This window comes from Chinchilla lanigera, unplaced genomic scaffold (assembly GCF_000276665.1).
Source record: "Chinchilla lanigera isolate Chin_1 unplaced genomic scaffold, ChiLan1.0 scaffold00081, whole genome shotgun sequence".
Taxonomy (NCBI): Eukaryota; Metazoa; Chordata; class Mammalia; order Rodentia; family Chinchillidae; genus Chinchilla; species Chinchilla lanigera.
The window spans coordinates 7,073,464-7,097,774 of NW_004955482.1; the positions used below are offsets into that span (position 1 = coordinate 7,073,464).

The window sequence follows — 24,311 nt, forward strand, 5'->3', positions numbered from 1 at the left end:
CAAAAAGAAAAAAAAAAAAAAAAAAAAAGTGGTCTATCCATAAACGCAGCACTACTCAGTTATACAGAGGAAATACTGACACAATTAAAATGCGCGTATGGCTGTACAATGCTTGTACACTGTGCAAGTATCCATTTTGCCTTGAAAATACTGTGTCTGCTAGTGAAGGAAGGCAGACACAGAAGGTCACATTCATGCAAAATATGAGAAAAGGGAAATACACAGCGACGGGGAGAGAAACGCGGAGTAACAGGTAATAAGGGGGGATTTCCTCCTGAGGTGATGGAAATATTTCAGAGGTAGGAAGAGGCAGTTGCTGTAAACATTGTGAATGTACTAAAGGTGATGGACCAGTCACTTTAAAATGTTTTTTTGTTATATGAATTTCATCTCCCTAGAGAAAGGTAGAATATATATATATTTACAGACAGAGGCATATGTCTGTAAAAATATCACAACAAGGGAACAACAAGCATCAAATTCAGGATGACGTTTATGAAGAAAAGATGGGATGAAGGGTGCCTATGCAGGGAACAAAATTGGATTGGTAATGTTTGTTATTTCTTCTCTTTCTCCTCCACCTTCTGCTCCTCCTGACAGTCCTGACAGACTGAACCCAGGGCTTTTGCACTGAGCTATATCCTGAGCCCTTTTTATTATCATTATTATTATTTTAATCTTTTTGAGACAGGGTCTCGCTGTGCAGTTCAGGCTGGCCTTGAGCTCACTTTGTAGCCCAGGCTGGTCTTGAACTCACAATGATCCTCCTGCCTCAGCCTCCCGAGTGCTGGGATTACAGGCATGCGCCACCACTCCCGGCTATTATTTTTGTTTTAAAACAGGGTCTTGCTAAGTCACTAAGTTGTGCAGGCTGGGCTCAGACTTATAGCTTTCCTGCCTCAGCCTCTCAGAGTGCTAGGATTACAGGTGTGCACCACTATGCCCAGCAGTCATGCTGCAGTTCTTAAACTGTGTGCTGGTATAGCAGTGTTACATAATTCACCGTACGTCTTAGAATTTCTGAAATTCACTGAAAAAGACTGTCAAAAAAATGTTAGGGCTAGAGATCCAGATTAGGGACCCAATCGACATGTGTGATGCAGAGCTACTACGTGGAATTCTATACACACCTATCTGTTAGGGTAAATCAAGGCACGGCTGAGACCACCAAGGCAGGCAGAGTGTAAGCAATATGCGAGGATTTATTGCAGGCCAGGTGCACCCAGGCCAAAGGCGAAAAGACCGTTGGCCCCGAGCAAGGGGCAAGAGCAGGTTTTATCGGGGAGGTTAGGTATGTGAGGGGGGCATTGCTGGGGGGTGCAAAATTTTGGGTCTCTGAGTAGGGGGTCTGAGGCTGGCTCATAGAGCGGTGTGGGATACAGGAGGGTGCTGGCAGGCACAGGGTGTTTCTTGTGGTTTTTTTGCGGAATCAGCCCCCTGCAGATTGAGCTGTGTGGGAAAGCTGGTAGCTTCCTGTTAACACTTTGCACCTACAGGTGTGAATAACAGATCTGCTTGGGACGTTTTTCTCTCCTAGCTGGGTGGGGGTCTAGTTTGGAGACCTGACACTGTGCTAACACTCCTTCGATAATATATCCCATCCTGGCCCCGCAGTATCTCTGTAAAACAGCCCATGCTCTGCGGAGTCTCTGTTGCTGCACTCTTCCATCTCTTCCATTTGCAAAGCTCAGTCCCGGGCTCTCCCATCCATTCCAGAATGTGCAACATGGTAGCGAGCAGCCTTAACAGAATCCGGCCCTCTCTCCTTCAGAAAAGCTAATCTTGGTGTCATAACAAACACATCCAATTTCACAATCAGAATTCTCCAGAGCTGGGTCAAAGGACAGATGAATGAAAGAGAAAGCTTCTGAAGTATCCTGCCCTTTGGGAGCAAGGTTCTAAGGTCCCAGCCTTACTTTCTGAGCCTGCTGGTGACCCAAACAAGCCAAGTTACTTCTGCAGGCAAAGGATTTGGTCCTGAATGAAGGACTCCTGCCCTGGCTTCCTGAGCTCTGACCTTTCAGCTCTAAGAAGCTACAGTTCTGTGCATTTTATAGCAGGTAAGGCCACCGGTCCCTGGAGCAAGCAGCGTGGACTTGGGGCCCTAGCTGCGCCCAGTAGCACAGGTGTAGGTGATGGGAGAGGAGGGCTGGCCAAGGAGGGGGCTTGGGGTCAGGAGCAAGGTGGAGAAGGAGGCTGGGCTGTGTCAGTCCGGGCTCTCAGACGGGCTTGACTCACCCGATGTAGATGCAGATGGCCGCCAGGAAGACGGACCTCACAGTCCCAATGCTCGTGCTGTGAATATGAAGGACCCTGGGAGTAGTATACCTGCAGAGGAGGGTCTGCATGATGCGCGGTGCCTGGCGCTCCTCAGGAGGAAGTGCCGGTCCTAGGTCTGCCTAGGCGTTATAGCACCTGGGCCCCTTCAGCAAAGGTGCCTCTAGAGCAGAAGGAGGGGCCCTGAACACAGCTGCCTGTGCCTCTGCTTAACCCAGCCTGGCCCTGAGCACCGCGCCGAGCCGGCTGCCCACCCTGGCCTCGTGCTGAGGCCCGCACGAGTGAGGATGCGCGTGGGGGGAGGGGCGTGCACATTTTGTATCGCCACAAACCACAGAAGGTTGAACCACTTTGTGCTTCCACAAGCAAAGCAAGCGTGTCCAGGCTGCCCGTTTTGTTCTTTTGGCGGGTACTGGGGATTGAACCGAAGGCCTTCACATTAGGCTACCTCCCTAGTCCTTTTGAACTGTTTTACTTTGAGACAAGGTCATTCTAAGTCACCCAGCCGCCCAGGGCTGGGTCTGAACTTGTGACGCTCCTGCCCCGGCCCTCCCAGCGTGCTAGGATTGCAGGTGTGCGCCGCCGCATCTGGCTGTGCGCACGGCTTTGGAGAGGGTCTTGATAAACAAGCGGAGGCCGGCAGGGTGCGGCGGACGCGTGAAAGGGTCTGGACCGCACGGTGGGGGCACTGGCCGGAGGGACCGGGACGTCGGCGCGGAGCAGCGGGGAGACTCTCAGCGCTGCGGGGCGTCTGCGGTAGAGGGGCGGACACGGCGCGGGCTCAGCGAACGTGAGCTCGCAGGGGCTCGACGGTGGCTCCGCGTGAGAGAGAAAGGTCTCCGCAGCAGCCCCGGGCCGAGCGGCCTTTACTGCGGTGCTGGCTGGGGGCAGGGAGGATGCCGGTGACTGTGATGATGACCACTTCCCGTTACCCCTTCAGCTTCCCCCTCTCTGCTGTCCCTTCTCAGCACGCTCCGCCGCCACGCGCGCTCGCCCCTCCGGCCGGCCGGGAGAGTCGCCGCGGACTTTCCGGCCCCACGCGCGGCTCCGCCCACGCCCACCTCTTCCCCCCTTCCCCCTCTTCCCCCTTTCCGGCCCCACGCGCGGCTCCGCCCAGGGCCGGCCGGCCACGGCGCTGTCACTAAAGCAGCAGCCCCGATCTTCCGGGAACACAGCGGCGCTGCCACCCTTGATCAGCGGCGCTGCCCTGGACTTCGAGCCATCCACGGCCCGCCGGCTCCGGCGTCCCCTGCGCTGCCCCTGCTCAGCATCCTGCGGGGCCCTGCGTCCTCCGCAGTCCTCGCGGTGAGCGCTGCTGGAGGGCTGTTCTGCGCCTTCTTGTTTCCGGTCATTCTCTTCTCCGGCTGGTTCCCCGCACTAGGTACCTACGCGCTGTGACGCCCGCCCTACAGCCAGCTCTCCGGCTCGTTTATCTACCCGTCCTCACCAGATGCCTGTGTGCGCCCCGTGCACACCTCAAACTCAGTGTCTTGCACCCCGAATTGACCTCTTCCCCCTTGCATTTTCTACCCCAGGTGGTTAATCCACCACCCACAACTGCGGTTGCTAAATTGAAATTTACTAAAAGATCAATGCAGTGACTTAAAAGGGGTAATTGCATGATATGTCAACCAAACCTCAATACACTTGTGAAAAAAAAAGATTCTGTAAAGCGGGTCAGGCAGTGCATGCCCTGTATCAGAAGGCTCAAAACCAGGTTTCCCTGGACACTGGACAACAGGGGCGGTTCCACAAAAAGATCTCTGCCAGCTACTGTCCAGCCCCTCAAGGGAACTCCTAACGGGGAGCAGCCAGTGCCGCTGGTGTTGGGGATCGAGGACCCAGCCCTCACTCTCCACCACTCCTTGAGCGAGCTGGAGGTCACCAGGGCCACCGCTCCTGTAGCAGGCTGAACAGTGGCCCCAGAGATATCAGATCCCAATCCCTGGAACCCGGAAATGTCACATTATTGGGCAAAAGCTGCTGGCGGTGAGATTAAGTAAAGGAGCTGAGATGTGAGAAGGTCCTGGAACATCCAGGTGGGCCGGAAGGCTGTCACATGTGTCTTTATAAGAGAGGGTGAGGGAGCTTTGCTCACAGGTACACACACACACACACACACACACACACACACACACACACACAGAGGCGAGAAGAGAGCAGAAGGAGAATTGGAGATCTGGAAGACTGGAGTGACGGGGACACAAGCCAAGGGACCCCAGCTGCCACGAGAGCCTGAGAGGCACAGGGGGTGGACTCTCCTGCGAGCCCCAGGGGGGTCACAGCCCTCCTGCACCTTGATTTCAGCTCAGCGACTCTGACACTGGACGTCCAGCGTCCAGAACTGTGAGAAAACTTGCTGGGGGTTGTTGGTTAGAGCGGTCCTTGGAAATGTATTTGGCCACGAGAAGAAATGGAGGCAATATACCCTGTTTAGACACTTCCCTGTCATAACAAACTTTAAAACAAAATAGGTCTCTCATTTATCCTAATAAATATGCCTTCCTTACAATCCGAAAAGCCAGACTCCAATTCTTGGAGTGCTCAGAATCCCACACTAGAACGTGGAGGTGCTGGGTGCGAGGCCAGCCCGCAGCCCACCGCCTTCACACCTCGCTTCTGGATCCTTCCACACACACTCCAGAGTGTGTGTGTGTGTGTATGTGTGTGTGTGTGTGTGTGCGCGCACCCAGAGGGCATGCCCACACTCCCATCGTGCCTGCCATCCGAACACAGCCGCCCCCTGGGCAACCCTCAGGTCTGGGAACATGACCACGGTGCCCTGCTTTCAGAGCTTAGATCTGTCGGTTCTTAGAGGTTCAGGAACATTTAGGAAGACAATTCTGGGGTCCTGGGCACTCAGAGCGTCGTGGGATGGGAGTGCAGCTCAGGGTGGGCATGTCCTGCCCCTGTGACTGGCAGAATTCTAAGGTGACTGTGAGATTTCCTGCATCCTGCATATCCTGCACAACTCTCAGGACTTTGAATGTAACACATGGATATCTTTCTACTGTAATTAGGTCGTGTTTTACAGTACAGTGGACCTTAGAATAGGAAGTTTATCTTGCTGGGCCTAACACAATCGCATGAGCCTGTAAATGAGAGTTTTCTTCAACAGGTGCCACAGAGGTCGGAAGCACAAGAAAGATTCGCTGTGTCTCTGCTGGCTTGAGGAGGGGAGGGGCCGCACAGGCAGGTTCAGGATCTGACAGGAAGGAAGCAGAGCTCTCAGTCCTACAACCTCAAGGAATTGAATTCAGCCAACCACAGACAGCTTAGAAGTGGACTTTTCCTCGGTGTCCTCAGACAAGAACTCAGCCCTCTGACATCTTGATTTAGGCCTGTGGGGCTGGATTAGCTTCTGCTGTATAACAAGTAGAAACGAATACATTCCACAGGGAAGCTTGCTGTCAGCAGAGGGATAGAACAGGACAATTTTAAGTTTGGGGTCCAGAGAAGTGGGCACCCTATTGTGTAGGTCAAAGGCCAGTACTGCCCCGCTACTCCTAAATATAAATTCCGCTCACACTCACCACCCTATGTTATGTCTGCCTGGTGTATATATTTGCAAAGGTTGGGTCTCATGCTACATCCTAGCTGCAAGGGAAGCTGGGAAATTAGGTTGTAATACATACGGGAGGGATGAAGGTTATAACAGGGCATGCCTGTCATCCCAGCACTGGGGAGGCTGAGGCAGGAGGATCACTGTGAGTTTGAAGCCAGCCTGGGCTACATAGTGAGTTCAAGGCCAGCCTGAACTACATAGCAAGACCCTACCTCAAAAAAAAAAAAAAAAAAAAAAAAAAAAGGCTATAACAGAGGGATTTCCCCAGACATAGGCTGTCCAAACTGTGATAGAACCAAACTTACTGAGCTATTTATCAGGCGCAAAGATGCTAATCCATGTCCCTTGTTAAGAACAGAACCTGCACATGCTAAGCACTCAGCAATACTCCGTAAGTATTATTATATGTGAAGCAGAATCTATTTCTAACATGACAATATGGGCATAAAACATTGACGTACTCTAGTCGTTTGAACATTTTCTTGGTGAGATGTCGCAGGGCCAGGGCATGGTGGGAATAACCCTCGTGGATGCCCAGAAGCCTCAGGACAAAGGTCAAGACTGCCCACTGTCTGGGCCCTGCTGGCCTCTCCAGTCCCTGTGTGGCCTCCCTTTCAGGCACTGCACATGCCAGCCAGCTGGCACACATGTGCTCCTGCGGATCATCCTCTTCCTGGTGCTGTGGGAACCCCCCGGGAGGGCCGGGGATGCCCTGCCCCAAGGGGCAGGCTGGCTAGAGTGGTCCCGGGGCCTATGGGTGTGCCGAAAAGGGGAGAACTAGCCACCCGGCTGCTCTGCCTAGAGCTAAAGTCATTCATTCAGAAGGAACTTGCCCTTCCCTCCCTCCCCTTCTCCTCCCCCACTTTCCTCCCCGCCTGCTTTCTCTGTTTCCAGCTCCTCCAATGTTTTGATGTCACACCTTAACAAAGGGGCGCACAGATGGTAGTGGCTGGGGTGTTTAGTCGCTTGCTTGACACCCCTAGCAATGGCGTCAGCGCACAGCTTGCCTCTCCGAGGCTGGTTCATGGCACTAAAGCACATTATCCACCAGAGGCGTGAGTCCGCCTCACCCCTGCAAACCCGTCGGTCCTGCCTCCAGAGCACACCCGGCTCTGTCCACCTCCCCGGACCCATCTCCCCACTCCCGCCTGGGCACCGCCTTCCCTCTGCCCGGCCGCCCGGCAGTCCCGCGGGCCCTGCGCCTCCTTCTCGCCTCGCACGGTCTTCACCCCGCTCGCGGCTGGTTGCCCCTGTGGACACGACTCCGATGGCTGCATGTCTCGTGTCAGACTTTCCGGAGCCGCTGAGAACGGGGCTCCGCCGTCCCCCGCCCCGGCTCCCGCTCGGCCCTCTCTCAGGTGTTCTGGGGCCCGCTGCGCTGGCAGCTGTGTTCTGCTCCTAGGCGTTCCGTGCGCCCTGGGGCTGGGCTCCCCGCCTGCAGTCGCTCTTCTCGGGCCGCCCCTGTGCTCCGCAGTCCCTCATGTCGCCAGAGGCAGGGCCGGGAAGAGCCTGCGGTGACTGTCCTCGTGTCCCTGCTCCCCGCGGGGCCGGAGGAGCCCTGCGCTGGCTGCATCTGCTCCCCCATGTCCTCCGGGGTCTCTTCCACCTCCACTTCGGCCTCACTTCAGCTTGGCCAAGGAGGTCCCACGTCAAGGGCGAGGCCAGCCGCACCAGTGCCGCCAGACCCCTCCAGCGAAGAGGACTGGGAGGAGGAGAAGTGCGGCTGAGTGGAGTTGGCGCTCCCGTTCCTCTCTCAAACTTCCCGGCTCTTCCCGGGGGGTTGGATCATCTGACAGGACCGGACTCTGGGGAAGAGGGAAACTTCCCAGGAGAATGCAAATAGCTTCTGTTTCTCTGCTTCCAAGCCTCCTGCGGCTCCCAGCTCACTTGGAAAAAGACCCAAAGAGCTCATCAAGGCTGTGGGTGGCATGGCAGGAGGCTTGGTTTAGCGCAGGCCACAAGCAGACCGAATGGGAGAGAAGTATCAGGTGAGCCGGCAGCCGCCATGGGCCCAGCAGCATCCGTCAGTGGGGAGCCAGGTTCCTGGAGGGGCTGAGGAAGGGGCCTAGGAAAGGACACAGAGGGCCCGGCCGGGGGCTCAGTCTCCACAGCCCACCGCAAGGCTGAGACAAGCCAGGACAGCAGAAGTAGCCTTCACAGTCCCTGGAATCTCTAGTTTTGGAAAAGACATTGTCATAGATACTTGGGTTTTGTCTGTCTATCCTCTGCGCTTCTACTCCGCGGTTCTTCCTGTAACAGAATTCTTTCCTGAGAAAAATCCACTGCGCACCTCTCACTCCACAATGTCTCACTACTTCCTGCCACAGAAACCAGCACATGACCCAGGCCTGGCCAATGAGATGACACCAAGGCTGATAGCCACAATGATTGGTTCAAGAATGGGTATGTAGCTCAAACCTGACCAATCAGAGACTCTCCTGGGACTTTGTTGGCAGAGTTACCAGGACAGACTTGTTTGTTTCTCTGGGATGGAGGAAAGAGAATGTGAGATTATGAGTGTGCCACCTTGCTAAATGAGAACCTGTTCTGGAAGAAGTGAGACACAGGCAGTTCCCAACTTATAATGATTTAACTTTTGATTTCTCAGTTTTACAATGGTGTGAAAGCAATAGGCATTCAATAGAAACTGTACTTCTAGGCCGGGTGTGGTGGTGCATGCTTGTAATTCCAGCACTCAGGAGGCTGAAGCAGGAGGATTGCTGTGAGTTTGAGGGCAGCCTGGGCTACAAGGTGAGTTCAAGGCCAGCCTGAACTGCATCGTGAAACCCTGTCTCAGAAAGATAAAAAGGGCCAGTGATATAGCTCAGCAGCATAGGGCCTGCCGGGCAAGTGTGAGGTTGTGAGTTTGATTCCTGGTACCAAAAAATAAATAAATAAAATTTTTAAAAAAGAAAGAAACTAAGAAACTGTACTTCCAATTTTGAATCTTGATTTTCCCCCCCTGGGCTAGTGTTATGTGTTACAATACTATTGGGAAGTGCTGGGCAGTGCCAGGGAACCAGAGCTCCCACCATGACCATGAAGGTCCATGACTGACCTCTAAGGGTGCTGTGTGGCCATGCTGTGATGTACGATAGGTTAGGGGAAGACATAACTCCATCATCATAAGGTCAAGGAGCATCTGTAGAGCCAAAAAGAGCCAAGATGTGGGGAGACAGCCAGGTGTGGTGATGCGCACCTGTAATCCCAGCACTCAGGAAGCTGAGGCAGGAGGACTGCCGTGAATTCGAGGCCAGCCTGGACTACATAGTGAGAATCTGTCTCGAAGAAAACAAAACAAAACAAAAGATGTGGGGAAACAGACCCTGATCTGTCTCTGATAACAGAGTTGAACTCTTACATTCACCCATTTCTAAGGACAGCCCCAGCTCTTTGATTGGCCAGGTAGACAATCCAATAAATTCCCTCTTGTAGATTTGTGGTTAACTTGTGTGGAGCTTTCTGTCACTTATCACCACCTCCCAATTTTTTTTGGCCGTTCAGGCTGGCCTTGAAGTCACTCATGTAGCCCAGGCTGGCCTTGAACTCACGAAGATCCTCCTGCCTCAGCCTCCCGAGTGCTGGGATTACCAGCATGTGCCACCACACCTGGCCCAAATTCTTACTAGTACAGTCCTGTTCGGCATCCTGTCCACCCAAGCCTGCAATCCCAGAAGCCAGAGCTGCTTGATGCCTCTTGGAGATGAATCCCTGCCTCAACCTCCAGATCTGAGCTTGGTTGTGAGGCTCTGAGGAGCCGATCAGTCTCCTGTCTCATTTCCGCTAAGGCCAGCCCTTGCCTCATGCCCTAGGCTCAATAACTGAGGCCTACTCTTACTTCCTTAGCCTGTTCTGTGCTTCGTCAGCCCAAGCAGAGCCCATCACCCGCTGCTGAGGGTGGAGCCTGTCTGGACTTCCGTTTGTTCCCAAAGTCCTGATGTCTGCCTATTTCTCGATGACTAAGGCCCATTTCCATCTGGGCCTCGCAGAGCAGCTCAAGGGGGCACTCCCCAGCCGTGTGCTGTGAGACTCCATCCAGGGAGATGTTAATAGCTATTCCACTAACAGAAAGAGAGAAGGTCAGTCTAGCACTACTTGTCTTCTATTTTCTATTTTAAAATACAGTGTTAACAGAAAAGCTTTTTACAGGAGAGTTTTTTTTTTTTTTTTCTGGTACCGGGAATCGAACTCACGACCTTGCGCTTGCCAGGCAGGCGCTGTGCCGCTGAGCTAAATCCCCAGTCCCCTACATGAGAGTTATCATCTCCTTTTTTGGGGGGGATACTGGGAATCAAACTCAGGACCTCTTGCCAGGCAGGTGCTGCACCACTGAGCTCAATCCCCAGCCTGCCAGTTATTTTCTAAAGTCAGCACCTAATATATGCGGTCAAAATTACCAGTGGTGAGCCCTTAAACTGCCCACAGAGTGTAGCAGAAAGACCTTGGCCTTCCAGGGGGGTCCCTAGAGCCAATTCTCCCTCCAGCTCTGGAATGAGACACTGTACTGTTCTCCCGGCTTTGCTCCAAGTGAAGGTGAAGAATTGGCTTGTTTTAGGGGCCACTCGGGGTGGGAAATTTGCATCTAGATTAATGCACGGGGTATGTGTCTAGATGCTCACTCTGAGCTGGGCGTGGTGGTTGCATACCTACAACCCCAGCTCTCAGGAGGCTGAGGCAGGAGGAGTGCCATGAGTTCGAGGGCAGCCTGCACTACATAGTGAGACCCTGTCTCAAACAAACAAACAACAACAACAACAAAGACACTTGCTCTGAGAAGCACATGGGAACAGAGAGCGACAGAGGGAACCCTGGACTCAAGTATTCTATGTCGCCATTGTTCTAGAGCACTCAGTGGTGGAATCACTACACTGGGTAAATCGCACACCCTTCCGTGTCCCCATGGAACCTGCACGACTGAATGTGAGGGAGTTCAATGTTAAGGCACGTTTCCACCTTCTGAAAGGAAAAGTAGTTATCGTTGTACAACGTTCTCCTGGTCTTACAGACACCATAGTCTGCTTGTAAGAAACTATGTGGGGGTGCGTGCGTGTAATCCCAGAACTTGGGAGGCTGAGGCAGGAGGATCACCGCAAGTTCAAGGTCAGCCTGGGCTACATAGAGAGAACTTGTTTCTAGTAAGTAAGTAAATAAATACACAAATACATAAATAAATAAATGAGGAATTGTGTCCTGGACCCAAGCACGGGAAGAATCATGTGGAGTTGTGACATAAATCCTGTACCGCCACAGAGGGAGCAGTTAATAACTAATTACAGGCTGGGGATGTAGCTCAGCAGCAAAAGTGCCTGCCTGCCAAGCGCAAGGTCCTGAGTTTGATCCCCAGTACCAAAAAAGCAAAAAACAAAAAAATTAATTAAGCTTTTTGCCATTTGCCCTGTGCTGGCTGGCCTAAGTCTTATTTTAAACAAGTCTAATTTTACAACTTGAATACATACGGTTATTTAATATTTGCTGAATAGTAAACACATAGATCCAATAGTGATAGTCCTAATCATAGCATTATTAAGAAGAACCAATACTTAACGAGGGCTTGCCATGTGCCGCATATTTCTCTACCGCCTTTGTATCTGTTCCCTCCTTTAACAGTCTCGACAGTGATTATCCCATGTCAGAGACAAGGAATCCAAAGCTCCCAGAAGTAAAATCTATTTTAAGCATGGTAGCGCACACCTGTAATCCCAGCACTAGGGAGGCTGAGGCAGGAGGATTATTGAAACTTTTAGAACAGCCTGAGTTACAAAGTAAGCTCAGGGCCAGCCTGAACTGCATAGTGAGACCCTGTCTCAAAAAGACAGAAAAAAAAAAGTTATTCCAATCCATATTTCCAGTTCTTAAACTCAAGCCTGGGATGTGACTCGAAAGCAGAGAATGTATAGAAAAATATCTATTATAGCCACAAAGATGATTTTTAAAAACAGCTTCCAGTTATGTAGCTCTTATCCTAGGCCAGTCATCCTGAGAAGGGATTTTTACAATGTTTCTTGTTTAATTATCCTAACAGCCCTACGAACAGACACAAAATCCTCAGAGAGGTTAAGAAATGTGGCCAAGAGACACGGCCAGGATTATAAAATAGGTGACACTAACTAACGAGTTCTCAGCACCATCCCCACTGCCGTTGTGGGGAAGATTTGCCACCAGAGAGAGGCGAGCAAAACCGCGTGAGACTGCCCATAGCACAAGTCACAGCGACAAGTGTCAGGAGGATGTGGACAGACCACAAACCTCGCACTGTGATGGCAGAGGGGTGCAAAAGTGCAGCTGCTGTGGAAAACAGCCCCGCGGTTCCTGTGAAAGTGAAACACAGTGACTGTGAGCCAGCGGTTCTCCACCTAGGTGTGCATTCCAGAGAGATGAGAACATATGTCTGCAGGACCCTGTACACACACGTTTGCGGCTGTGTTATTCATAACAGTCGAGATGAAAAGCAACCCTAGTGACCATCTCTTGATGAATGGACAAATAAAAGTGGTCCTGAGCTGGGCATGGAGGCGCACACCTGTAATCCCAGCACCTGGGAGGCTGAGGCAGGAGGATTGCCAAGAGTTCGAAGCCAGCCTTAACTACATAGCGAGACCCTGTCTGAAAAAGCTAAAAAAAAGTTTTAAACTGGTCTATTTATACAATGGGCCATTACTCATCCGTACAAAAATATGAAGAACTAATCCACGCTAAGAGAAAAAAAGCCAGCCACAAAGGACCACACATGTATGATTCAGTTTACAGGACGTATCCACAGCAGGTATGTCCGTACGGACAAAGTGGGTTGTTGGGTCTGCGGCTGAGGGGTCGTGGGGAGGTTGGGAGTGATGGCTGGGGGCGTGGGATTTGGAGGGCTGGGGCAATGATCTAAAACTGTGATGACTGCACAGTGCGGTGAACAACGAAACACTGCTGAGTCGTACACTTTAAATGAGCCAACTGCGTGGAGTATGAGTTACACCCGAAAGCTGCTAAGAAAATAAGAGTGGCTCCTCCTGACATTCGGAGAGAACACGGAGTGACATTTACAAGCCTGGTCCTGTTCTCCTGTTAAGCTCGATGACTCAGATGCCAGCACCGTCACCAGGTGTGCCTGCAGCCCTTGCTCCTTCCTGGGACATAGCACGGCCCTGCGTCCCCCACCCGCCTACCCTTCCACTGTCCTGCTTCTTCCCCTGCAGCCAGTTCCGCTTCCTCCCAGCCCGCTGCGTGAGCGCTTTTTTTTTCTTCTTCTTTTTGAGGCAGGATCTCGCTATGCAGTTCAGGCTGGCCTTGAGCTCACTTTGTAGCCCAAGCTGGCCTCAAATTAGCAACGATCCTCCTGCCTCAGCCTCTAAAGTGCTGGGGTCACAGGCATGTGCCACCATGCCCGGTGGGGAGCGCTTCTTAGAGCTGAAACCCACACGGCCCGCCGGCGCTCAGGATGTGGACTGAGGTCGCGCCCTCGGTTTCCTGTGCTGTCACACGCTGCGGAGACTGCACACCCCACTTACCCAACGTAGGAGAAGACGATCGCGTGCAGGACCCACTTCACAGTGCCGTAGTTCACGCTCTGGATGCGGGTGATTTTGTTTGTCTCGTACTGGAAAACATCGTCCCAGCACGAGCAGCCCGGCATGGTCAGAGGCTCCCGCCCTGCTCCTGTGGACCCGGGCTCGACTCTCCCAGCCTGGACCAAGGCAAGACCCTGGAGGACCAGCAAAATGAAGCCTCTGGATTCTTAGCAGGAGCCTTTAGCTTTGAGTTCCCGAACGAGTGCAGGGTGGGGGCGGGCGCTGGCAGCTGCCCCAGCTGCGCCTGGGATAAACAAGAAGAACCGAGTCCCGCAGGCCCGGCTGCCAGTGACCCCACCCCAGCTGGCGGCCCCCAGTCGCCTGCACAAAGATGGTGTTCACAGCGCGGGCATTTGGAGAATTTTCTCTCTCCCTCCCCTTTTCTTTTGCTTTTTTTAAAAAACCCTTTTTGTCTGAGAGAAAGGGGCAGCCCTTCAAATGGCATGAGACCTGGTGGCACTTCTTTGTCCCTCAGAAAGGGTCCAGACCTTTCCATCGCCTCCAGCTCTGCTCTGAGGCCGATTCATTTTTATTGCCCTTTATTCAGCCCTAGACGGACAGAACTGGGTGAAAGAAAGTGTCCCCTCCTTCCCTGCGCTCCGAGATGCTCCGCAGCTAGCAAGGGGCACCGGCTGGGGCAGGATTTTACTCCTGGGCTGCAGCTTCCCCGCCACCCAAGCCACAAGATTTACCAGCCCCAGGTCACCGGGAACAAAGCTGTAGTCCAATAAAACTACAATAAAACTCTTTTCTTCTCTCCCCTCCCCGTTCTGCTTCCCCCTTCTCCTCCTCTTCTTCCTCCTCTCTGAGTGGTACCGGGGACTGAACTGTGCTAGTCAGGCACTCTACCATTGAGCACTGCCAACCACCCCCCTTTCAAATTTTTATTTTGAGAGATGGTCTCACTAAGTTTCCCAGGCTGCGCTGGGTCCTCCTGCCTCAGCCTCCCACATAAATGGCATTACAGGTATGCTTACCCAAACTAGGGTTTTGTTTTGTTTTGTTTTTTGTCTTTTTGACACAAAGTTTCACTATGTAGCACTAGCTGGCTTTGAACTTACTTTGTAGCCAATCAAACTTGCAGTGATCCTCCTGCCTCAGCCTCCTGAGTGCTGGGATTACAGGCATGCACCACCTTGCCCGGCCAAAACTAGGTTTCTTGACCATTCAGTGAAGGAGACATCCCGCCAGAGGAGCCTGGGACATCACCAAATAAGGGAGGAGGTGTGAGAATTGCAGGTTTCTGAGGGAGCCGGACCCGGGCTAAAATCATGAGAGGATGTTGGATGGGCCCAGAGGAAAGCAGGTATATACAGCACCCAGCTTCAAATATGGCTTGCAACGCGGCGCCTGGGCTGTACGTGCTTTGAAGCAATAAAGTTACATCATTGTCGAGCGGTGCACCCAGCAACTCTTCATCTAAAGCTCGGTGGTCAAGGTGTACATCAAGGCCGCTTCCCTGGGTCAGGGTGACTTCGATCCTCCAGGCAAAAGCAGACACTCGTTTTCTGTTACATGGTCGCAAATAGCCAATTTTTGCATAGTCGGTGATTTCAGAGAGCGGTGGCAGCATTTCTGAGGGAGGAAGAAAGCGGCAGTGACTGGGAAATGGGGCAGGGCATTAGAACTTCATAGCTGCAGGGAAAGTGTTCCCTGAGCTCTCTGCAGTTGGCTGTATCCAATTCTCTTATTCCGACTGGCTGGGTAAGTGGCCGGACAGGTTTTTACTTTTCTAGTCTGAGCTAGTTGCACTTTCCGCCCCTTCTCTGCTGCACTGGCCCCCATCCGCCCTGGCTTCCGGTTCAGGAGACTGGAGGGCAGTCACTGGCTGTGGCTCTCCCGGCCCCTCCCTGCCCAGCTGCACAGTGCCCAGGCTTCTGGGCACCACTTTGTCCTGCCTGCCCCGCTGGGAAGGGCGCCCACCGCCAGCCCCCTGCAGCTCACCCTCCCTAGGGGCTTTTCCTGACCTGCTCACACCTTGGGAAATGGCCCCGCCCTTCCTCCCTTCACTCCAATATGCCGCTGCTCTTCTGCAGTAGCAGGAGTCGTCAGTGATGCCGTGATCTCCCCTGTAAAGAGAGCAGAGGGAAAGGATTCCCGCTGCGGCAGTGGAGTCTGACGGTCAGAATCCGGGTCTGGAGGACTACTGCCTGGCTTCCAGTCCTGGCTTTCTGTTGCAACAACTCTGTGATCTCATTCATCCATCCACCCATCATCCACCCATCATCCATCCATCATCCATCCATCCATTCATCATCCATCCATCATCCACCCATCATCCATCCATCATCCATCCATCCATCATCCATCATCCATCCATCCACCCATCCATCATCCATCATCCATCCATCCACCCATCCATCCATCCATCAACCATCTATCCATCCACCCATCCATCCATCCATCCATCATCCATCCATCCACCTATCCATCATCCACCCATCCATCCATCCACCCATCCATCCATCCATCATCCATCCATCCACCCATCCATCATCCATCATCCATCCATCCATCCACCCATCCACCCATCCACCCATCCATCCATCCATCAATCATCCATCCATCCACCCATCCATCCATCCATCCATCATCCATCCATCCACCCATCCATCATCCATCATCCATCCATCCACCCATCCATCCATCCACCCATCCATCCATCCATCAATCATCCATCCATCCACCCATCCATCCATCCATCAATCATCCATCCATCCACCTATCCATCATCCACCCATCCATCCATCCACCCATCCATCCATCCACCCATCCATCCATCCATCCATCATCCATCATCCATCCATCTACCCATCCATCCATCCATCCACCCATCCATCCGTCCATCATCCATCCGTCCATCATCCATCCATCATCCGTCCATCCATCACCCATCCATCCGTCCATTCATTTCCAAGAGCACAAGAACTAGTGGATGTAGCAGTGAGCAGGCAGAGAAGTTGAATGTCCACCCACTGGCGAATGTATCAACAGAAGGTGGCCTATATAGTTCCAATGAAAAATTATTCAGCCATAAAAAAGAATGAAGGACCGACGTGTTCCACAACACAGAGGAACCTTGAGAACAGCGTGCTCAGGGGAAGGAGCCAGACCCAAAAGGCCACGTCTGTGCCTCCCGAGGGCCTGGCGTTGTCCTGGTTTCTCATTTTGGCCTCTCTGGCTCTCTGTCCCCATAGGTACCAGTTCCCACAGCGTGTCCCATTCATTATCAGCCACATAGAACGGACTATGCCACAGTAACAAAGCACCTTCAGAGTCTCATGGCCTAAAACGACGATGATTTATCTCTCACCCACACTGTGTGTCCATTGTGGGTCATCAGGAAAGCTGTGCCCTCTGTAGTCATCAAAGACCAAGACTAATAGAGCAGCCACTGCCTTGGACCCTGGAATGGGAACCCTGGAGGGCTCATGGCAGTAATTAAATACGGTGACCTACAAATGATGTGTTCACTGGCTAAAATTAGTCACTTGAAGTTCAATTCTGCCATAGATCCTCCACCTATCTAGGTACAGAAGAAGCAAAAATATTGGCGACAGCACTGATAGCTATCATATCCTCTCCCTGGAAAACTGTATCCATACATATTGTTTTAAGACTCACCGACGCCAGCCGGTGTGGTGGCACACGCCTGTAATCACAGCACTCAGAAGGCTGAGGCAGGAGGATCGCCATGAGTTTATGGCCAGCCTGGGCTACTTAGTGAGTTCAAGGCCAGCCTGAACTACATGATGAGACCTTGCTGAAAAGAAAAAAAAAGAATCACCAATGCCACTCTGGGAGACTGAGGCAAGAGGATTATGTTTTAGCTCAGCCTGGCCAACTTAGTGACTTAGCAAGAACCTGTCTCGAAATAAAAATAAAAAAGGAGGGCTCAGGTGTAGCTCACTGCAAAGACCCTGGGTTCAGTCCCTAATTTAAAAAAAAAAAAAAATCAAACGATAGGTAGGAAGAGAGGTGTCTGTATATATTATATGCTTAAACAGATCTTATTAAATAATTTGTGAGGTCCAGTGCAAAATGAAAATGGGAGGCTCCTTATTAAGAAATCAGGCCTTTCACAATTGCAGTAACAAAGCATTAAGTCGAGCTCAGCCCCTTCTAAGCGTGGGGGGGACCCGGTGCGACTGCACAGGGCCCACGGGCACGCAGCTGACATAGGACAGCACGCAAGGCTGGTCACACAAGGCCATGCAAGGCGGTCTCCCGGGAGAGACCCTGGGGAAGCAGAGCTTGACAAGAGACTTCGCGCCTTTCTCTCTCTGAATGCTGTCTGCCACATGCACGCAGTACTGAAAAAACAAAACAGGGCACCGAACCTTGAATCTCTACCTCCGGGCCAAACCCGCCTTCTGCACAGGCAGCTCTGAACCTGAATATCTCACAGGAGCTTCACATCCTATCTTCCTACCGGGAAAACCTTCGTGCAAAGTCACTGTTCAAGCGAGGACCAAGGGGACAAGAGAGAGGAAGAGCAGTGCGGCGCCCTCCGCCCACGGGGCTCTAGGGGAAGAAGGCAGCGGGCTCTCGGAGGGAAAGGGGCGCCGGGAAGATGGGGCGTGGTTACGACGGAAGCGCTGAGCCGTTAAAGATATGACGGGGCAGCGGAGGAGGACAATGATGCTCTCTGTTTCTTTCTGGTGTGGGAAGCCAGGCTGTGAATGGAAGGAGGGTTGAGGGCTTGAAGAGTGCCTTCTTAGTCAAGGTTTTTTGTATGTTTCTGATTGCAAGTGACTTTCTTCCATGGAAACGGGAGGGCTTTGTCTTTTCTCCTCCTCCCCTCCCCCTTCCTTTCCCGCTCCTCCTTCTCCTTCTCCTTCTCCTTCTTCTTTTTTAAACAGGGTTTCACTATGCAGTTCAGGCTGGCCTTAAGCTCACTTTGTAACCCAGGCTGGTCTGAAACTTGAAAAGATCCTCCTGCCTCAGCCTCCTGAGCGCTGGAATTACAGGCGTCCACCACCACGCCCCGTTTCTTCTTTTGTATTTTTTAAATCTTTATTTATTTTTTAGGAGTAGATGTCTGCAGTACCTGGTGTTTCCATTCCTTGTGCAAAGTTGGTGCACAGACAGAACACATCTTCCTTGTTGCTTCCTCTTCCCCTCCCCTCCCCCTTCCACCTTTTGATCCTTTTCCCTCTTTAGAAAGATCTACCTCCCTATTTCCTATCATCTACCTTTTATCTTGCTCTTTATTTATACTTTGGGTTTCTTAAATAAGAGAAACCATGCAATACTCAAACCCATGTATCTGATTTATTCCACTTAATATTATGGTCTTAAGGTGCATCTATTTTCCTACAAAGAACTCCATTTATCTTCATGGCAGAGTAATGCTCCATTGTATATAAACACCACATTTTCCTTATCCATTCATCCGATTTTGGACGTATGGGCTGCTTCCAAGTTTCAGCTGTTGAGAATTGTGCTGGCATATCCATGGATATGCATGTGTCACTGTGATATGATGTGTTTGACTCTCTCGGGGAAGATTCCTAGAAGGGGAATAGCTGCGTCAAGTGGAATGTCTAGTTTCAGTTTTTTAAAGAATCTCCACGCTGATTTCCGAAGTGGTTGTACTAGTTTACCTTCTCATTAACAGTGTAGTAGAGTTCCTTTTTCCCCACAGCCTCATCAGCATTTGTCATTATTTTGTTTCTCAATGCTGGCCATTCTTTCTGGGGTAGGGTGGAATCTCAGTGTTTTGCATTTCTCGGTAATTCGCATTTCACTAATGGCCGGAGGTATTGAGTATTTCCATATAGCATATAGCACATGCCATTTGAACTTCTTCTGTTAAGTGTCTATTCATTTCCATTGCCCACTTTTTGACTGGTCTTTTATTTGGGGTGGCCTAATTTTTTTGAGTTCTTTTTTGGAGACAAGGTCTCGATGTGTAGTCTAGGCTGGACTTGAACTTCCAGCAATCTTCCTGCCTCAGCCTTTCAAGTGCTGGATAACAGGCTTGTGCCAAGCCGCCCAGTTTAAAAGCTTTTGAACTTGATACGATCCCATTTGTTGATTCTCGGGACTATTTCCTGCGCAACTGGGGTTCTGCTCACAAAGCCCTTGTCTACACCGATGACTTCAGGAGCTTCACCTAGCTTGTCTTCCAGCAGGTTAAGCTTCTCTGGTTTAACTCTTAATTCTTTGATGTTTGACTCAAAGTCAGGAACTTGTCTTGCGCTGAGGCTGTCCTTTCAGTTCGTTTGAGGCTGTGTGGCCTTTCGCTGTGTCTCTCTGCACGCCCACCGCCTATCCTTGGCTGATTCTCCGCTTCATCCAGGGCTTGAAGCCCAACCAGACTCTTAAGCTCTGGTTTTCACAGATCGAGCACAAACCCTGATCAGCTCCCAAATCCAGCATCCAGGGGCGTGAATCCGATTGGTGCAGCTGTTTATCCCTGGCCCGATCAGAAACGACTGTGTGCGGGGCCACAGAAGGGAAGTGGCATTTGGGGCACCCTTAAGAGCCATGATAAAATTGTGTAATTAAAGCAGCACTAGTAAGAGAATGACAGATAAACCGATGGAACAGGATAGAGCCAAGTGCTAAACACAGATAGGTGGGGACTTAGCGTGTGATACAACCCTTCAGAATGTGGAGGAAAGAAATGACTGCAAATAGGCTCTTGGAACGATTTGCTAACACAGAGGGGAGCTGCATGGAGACAGGAAGGGTGTGGTGTTCAGACTCGTCCGGTCTGCAAAGCTTTGTACCGGTTGGAAATGCGCTAAGACACCCCCTTCAAGAAGCCGCCAAACGAGCTGCACAAAATGGGGCGTGCAGGGCACTGTTCTGTTTGGGTTGCACACACGTTTTGCACTCAATGCAAAAATAACCGGACGCCCTTTGAAATAACTGCCCAGTGGCCGCACCACCCGCTGCTACCGGCCTGCTCTCCCTTCTTCCCTGCTTTGGCTCCCCGTCCCTGTCCGTGTCCTGTCTGCGCTTGCCTGGCTCTGCGGCCGTGACGCGCACATCTCTGCGGGCACTCCCAGGTGTGCCAAGGCTCAGCCACGGCTCATGGTGGAGTCTCTCCACATCACTGCAACGACTAAAAAGGAAAATGACAAGGCAAGGCTCTTTCCCTCTCCACACACCTCCACAGCAATTTCCCAGTGAGTGCAGCTTCCAGCCCTCCTTTCCTCCCTTCCCACCACCTAACGCAGACTTCCCGCAGTACGGTGGCCAGGAAGCTCCTGCTAAGCGATGCCGGAGGGTTAGGAGGAAAGCCAGTGCCTGGGTAATCAAAAAAGCTGTTCTCTGAGTTGCACTAAACTGACGCTGTCTATCAAATAGGGTGTCCTCTCCCACCTGTCTATTATTTGTATTTAAACTGATTAAATTAAACGCCATGAAAATCTCAGTTCTCAGCCATGCCAGCCCCGTTTCGGCAGACACGTGTGGCAAATGGCTACCCTGTTAGGGAGCAAAGACCTAGAACACTTTTAACGTTGCAGAAGGTGCTGGCGGCCGGCGCTACTGCCTGCGTGTGTGGGAGGAAAAGAGGCAACTACAGGGAGGGAGGGCGGTGTCAGGTGCGGCCGGACTGCGGGCCTCTGGGTCAGCTTGCCTGGGCTGCACGGAGTGAGGAGGAATTGCCATCGCTTGCGCAGAGACTATATTATGTGGCTAAGGTGCATGAGGTTGGGCCGGGAATATAGCTCAGTGGCACAAACGCCTACCTAGCCAGTGCAAGGTCCTGAGTTCGATTCCTGGTACCAAAAGCAAAAAAAAGGTATATGAGGTTCTACAACATCTTTTTTTTCCCATTTTCTATTATAACAGGGGTGTGACTGCTCCGTGGACTGCAGGTTGGACACACCCGGATGGTTCCCATCAGCTGACCTCTATTTCCTGTGAAATAGGAGGCCGAGTCGCCTGTGGAGAGCCACAGGGCAGACACAGGGATAGGAGGGAGGAGGCGCGTGAGGAAGAGCATAATAGTTGCTATGGTGATAGGAAAAGATTGCCAGTGGGGAAAGCAGGGATTCGGGGTGATGCTGAGGAGTAGCTGCTGCTACAGGCTGTTTCACAGAGATCGCACTGGGGCCTGGGGCCTTCCCACCTTCTACCCGGCCACCCACCGGGACTTGCCAGGTGGTTTGACCGGTTTAGGATTCGGAATCACTGGTGTCGCTTATGTGTGTCATGGTTTCCTATATTTGTTCCTGAAACAGAAGGAGCAACACCTTCTCTTTCTACAGAATGCCCTATTTTGTTCTGATTTCAAGCCCTAGATCTCCAGTTCAGGAGGAGCCTGCTAATCTCCTTCTACCTGTGGGAGCCGGGGACAGCAAAGCACACGACAGCGAATGAAAGCCGCTGAGACGTGAGGGGGAGCTGGTCAGGAGAAGTCTGAAGAAAGACATCACTCCCACAAGAGGGACCTGAGGAGAGACGGCGCTTCCAATGTCACACGCTCTGGATGGCAGAGCAGGACGATGGGCGAGTGGTGGTTTGAGTTGACTGACTCTGGGGCACACCCTCCCTCGGGGCTTGGTCTTGATGCTGCCATTTTGGCTTGGCTTTTCCTTGCTTGCAGCGAAAGCATTCTGGGCTGACCAGACCGTGTATAGCCTGCCCAGGGGGCTGGGATGCGTCTAAGTCCAGCAAGTGACGGGCAACCCTCTCTGCCATTTTCTCCTTGGTGCCCATACATGGGCCTGGAATGCGCTGTTTGTAGGCGGCCCGGGTATCTGGTTCCTTGTAGAACCCCAAGCCTCAATTCTCTTCCTTTCTCAGCCCCCCGAAGAGTTCCCCCACTTTCTCCTTTGTTACAACGCAAGAGCCACACTCACACGCAGACGGCAGACAGCTGAGCGACCTCTAGCCTTCCAGAAAGCACAAGCCGGGGGCGACATACACACAACAGGAAACGTTAGCATTTTACTTGTTTCCAAGCATACAGATGAATAACGTTAGGTCCATTCGCACGGCGCCGCCATTCCCACCCCACCTTAGTCTATTTTCTGTTGCATTAGCAAAGTACCCGGAACCAAGTAATTATAAAGAATAGAGGTTTGTTCGGTTCACAGTGCTGGAGCCTGGGAGGTTTGCGCCTGACAGCACCTCCTTTTAGAACCCTAGAGCTGAAAACCGCCCTGAGGAGAGGAAGCACCTCTCTGCGTTAGTGAGTCACACCTCTGTTGGGAGAGCACAGATAAAAACCATTCATTTAGGCTGGGCATGGTGGCTCCTGCCTGCAGTTCTAGCGCTTGGGAGGCTGAGGCAGGAGGATCACTGTGAGTTCCAAGCCAGCCTGAATTGCACAGTGAAACTTTATCTCAAAAAAGAAAAAAAAAAAAAAAGCCGTTCGTTTAATTCCAGCAGGGTTTTCTGCTGGGGGGTGGGGGTGTATGCTGAATAGGTGGGAATTTAGGGCCTGAAATGAGAAGGCAGAAGGCAGCGGAGAGCGGGGAGAGGCAGGATGTAAAGACCCCCAACTGCGAGCTCCCTTAGGTCTCGTGTCTTCCCTGAGGCTTCCTCCTGCACAGCTCTGTCCCCGAGCCCACGGGACAAGCCCTCCCTGTGTGACGTTTGATTCCTTGCAATCAAACAGGCTCAAGGAAGGCGGCCTCATTCTGTGACCCCCAGCTCCCAGCGCCTGCGTGGCTCACGTGGGCAGCCTGACTCGCGGCCGCGCGCGGCGCTCCGCAGAGCAGCTCCGGAGCCCCAGGCCCGGGCGAAGCCGATGGAAAGGGAAGGAACCGGGCTCGGGTCACCGGGCTGGGCGCGGAGTCGGGGTCGTGAAAAAGCGGCACAGGCACCGCGGGAAGGGACGCCGAGCCCGGAGCTGGGGAGGAGGAGGGGTGGCGAGCGCCACCCGGCCCTGCCCCCTGTCGCATCTCCTGTCCCTCGGCTCCCGCGCTCCCTTGCATCCCACCCCATCCCCGCTCCGCCCGCCCGGAACCGCCTCCCACGGAGCATCTGCCCGCCTGGCTCGCTCCTGCCTTCCTCACAGCGCCACCTCCCGCCCGGCTTCTCCGACGAGAGCGAGATGGATCGTACCTCCTTCCCCAAAGCACACCCCTTCAGCCTTGCGTCCCCGGGACTGCCATACGCGAAGGTCCCTGGTTGCCAGACTTTCTTTCTTTTTTTTGAGACAAGGTCTCACTGTGTAGTTCAGGCTGCCTTTAAACTATGTAGCCCAGGCTAGCCTTGAACTCCTGGTGATCCTCCTGCCTCAGCCTCCCAAATGCTAGGCTTACAGGTGTGCTCCACCACACCCAAAGGATTGCCAGACTTTCATGAAGGGGGTTGTGAGATTGCTATGATAAACCCCATGTTGATACATTACAGTCCAAGGAAATGCAGCTTCTATTAATGACATGACGGGGGTGAGGACGTTAATGTGACGGTGTTGGTGGCGGGGTATAAGGAGGCCTCAGGTCTCAGAAGGCAAGGGCTTTGGCTACTCCCGGCCCAGGTTCAACAACACAATATTCAAGCATTTCCCTGCAACAAAGATGAACAGATTTTTCTGCCATGCCCATGTTCCCCTTCTAGCACAGCCTGAAATAAACCGATCTTTGTATCCTTGCCATGGCCCACTTGCTGGACCGAGGTGGACCACTGCTCACAGGAACAAGGCCTGCTGGTGTCCAGTTGGGACTTATACCCGCTAAGAAGCTGGGCATGGTGGTGCACGCCTGTAAGCCAGCACTTGGGAGGCTGACGCAGGAGAATTGCCATGAGTTTGAGGCCAGTCTAGGCTACAGAGTGAGAACCAGTTTCAAAGAACCAAACAAATAAAGAAACAAAAAACAAAACCCACTCCCCCAGATACCCATTAAGAGACAAAGATCCCAAGGGATCACCTAAAAAGGGAAGCAGAGGAGTGAAGGTTCTCCAACTCCTATTGATGTGGTCGATGATTCTTTTTTCTTTCT

At 52.3% G+C, this 24,311-nt stretch overlaps 1 protein-coding gene across 2 annotated transcripts in view; it reads right to left on the reverse strand.

Annotated features, from left to right (window-relative positions):
• Positions 1-14,062, reverse strand: part of P2rx7 (purinergic receptor P2X, ligand gated ion channel, 7) — a 38,852-nt gene extending 24,790 nt beyond the window's left edge. Inside the window, exon 1 of one of the 2 annotated variants that reach the window (XM_005403137.2) lies at positions 13,339-14,062. In XM_005403137.2, coding sequence (XP_005403194.1) covers positions 13,339-13,463 — 125 coding nt within the window. In that variant the 5' untranslated portion in view covers positions 13,464-14,062. Of the gene's footprint in view, positions 1-2,238; positions 3,254-13,338 lie in introns of those variants that run through there. The other variant, XM_005403138.2, reaches the window with a different exon arrangement.
• Positions 14,063-24,311: the final 10,249 nt, after the last annotated feature.